At 46.5% G+C, this 1,399-nt stretch overlaps 1 protein-coding gene across 1 annotated transcript; it reads left to right on the top strand.

The window, feature by feature from the left end:
* The first annotated feature begins 474 nt into the window (after nt 1-474).
* Nucleotides 475-1,194, top strand: LOC148784444 (uncharacterized). Its single transcript, XM_088876833.1, has one exon. The coding sequence runs from the start codon at nt 475-477 to the stop codon at nt 1,192-1,194; it is 720 nt and encodes a 239-aa protein (XP_088732959.1).
* Nucleotides 1,195-1,399: the final 205 nt, after the last annotated feature.

The raw sequence follows: 1,399 nt of genomic DNA, 5'->3' as shown, positions 1-1,399 counted from the left end.
TTCTTCGTCGGAACAGCTGCGGATTCCGGCGATTTCGCACCAGGTTCCGACGACTGACGGTCGGCTGCCGGCGGGAACTGTTAGTACACTGGAGGAACAGACGGCTGAAGGCTCTCCGACGAAAAATTTGCAGCAACAGATTGATGACGTAAGCGCTGACTTGGATAATGACGTGATGACACAGGGAATGATGCAGGTGATGACACAGGCAATGATGCAACTGATGACACAGGCAATGATGCAGCTGCTGAGGTAATACATGACATCACCAATACTAAGGAAAAAAACAACCTCACTCCTACACAAAAGCGCTCCTTTCCTACGGGTTTGTTTGTGGGAAACATTCCATTGAATCCAAATTAAAATGTGGACGTGGATGATAAAATTGCAGACGCTTTTAATAATTCATCTCGGAGAACCCTGTCTTACATACCTCCTACAATACAAAATGGTGAAGTGGTTGTAAGACCTACGATGGAAACTATTCGCAATGGATCAACCAAGTGGAAGACTACTGCGATCGAGTATTTTCTGGGGAAACGACCGTACTTTTACCATGTAAAAGATTTTGCATTTTCTGTATGGCCTGGATTGTGGGAGGTGAAGGCCACAACGAACGGGTTTTTCTTCTTCCAGTTCAAGACTGTTGCATTTATGGAAGAAGCAATTGAAGGTGGACCGTGGTTGTTTCAAGGGCAACCAATTGTACTGCAGAAATGGGAGCAAGGGATGGCAATGCGAAAATTAAAACATACACAGGTCCCTGTTTGGATAAAATTGAGACACTTGCCAGTAGAATTATGGATCGAGGAGGGCCTTAGTACAGTGGCCAGCGGCATAGGTAAACCCCTATATCCGGATGCGATTACAAGGGCATGCACGAGACTGGACTTCGCTTGTGTATGCGTGATGCTGGAGGTAAGCTCAAGCCTACCCAAACATATTATCATTATGACGCCTGACGAGGAAGGAGGAGAGACACCATACAAAATTGACGTTGAATATGAGTGGATACCTCCCAAATGTACCAATTGTATGACGTTAGGCCACTCGGCCAAGGACTGTCCCCTCAATAAACCACCCAAACCAACTAAACCACCGGTTGCCGTCTACATTCCTAAATTGGGGCCTCCGAGGCCACCAACTGAGCGTGATCAGGAGATAATACCACCAAATCAAGGAGTGGCAAAGTAGAGGGATAGGCAAGAATCCCCTCGTGGTGATGTAAGGTTGAGTCGCGAAGAGAAGGGTAAGGAACTTGTTGTGTATAATACGTTCAATGCTCTACACTTAATTGATGATGCAGAGGATATGTCACGGGGTCCTAATCATAGCAGCCCCAAACTCGGTGATCCATGTTAAATGCAGCCATGTGGAACGTTCGTGGCCTGAACAAGAG

Source organism: Sesamum indicum, linkage group LG13 (genome assembly GCF_026168435.1).
Source record: "Sesamum indicum cultivar Baizhima isolate 11 linkage group LG13, ASM2616843v1, whole genome shotgun sequence".
Lineage (NCBI taxonomy): Eukaryota > Viridiplantae > Streptophyta > Magnoliopsida > Lamiales > Pedaliaceae > Sesamum > Sesamum indicum.
The sequence above is the reverse complement of the archived record's forward strand: the minus strand, read 5'-3'. Positions and strand labels throughout refer to the sequence as shown.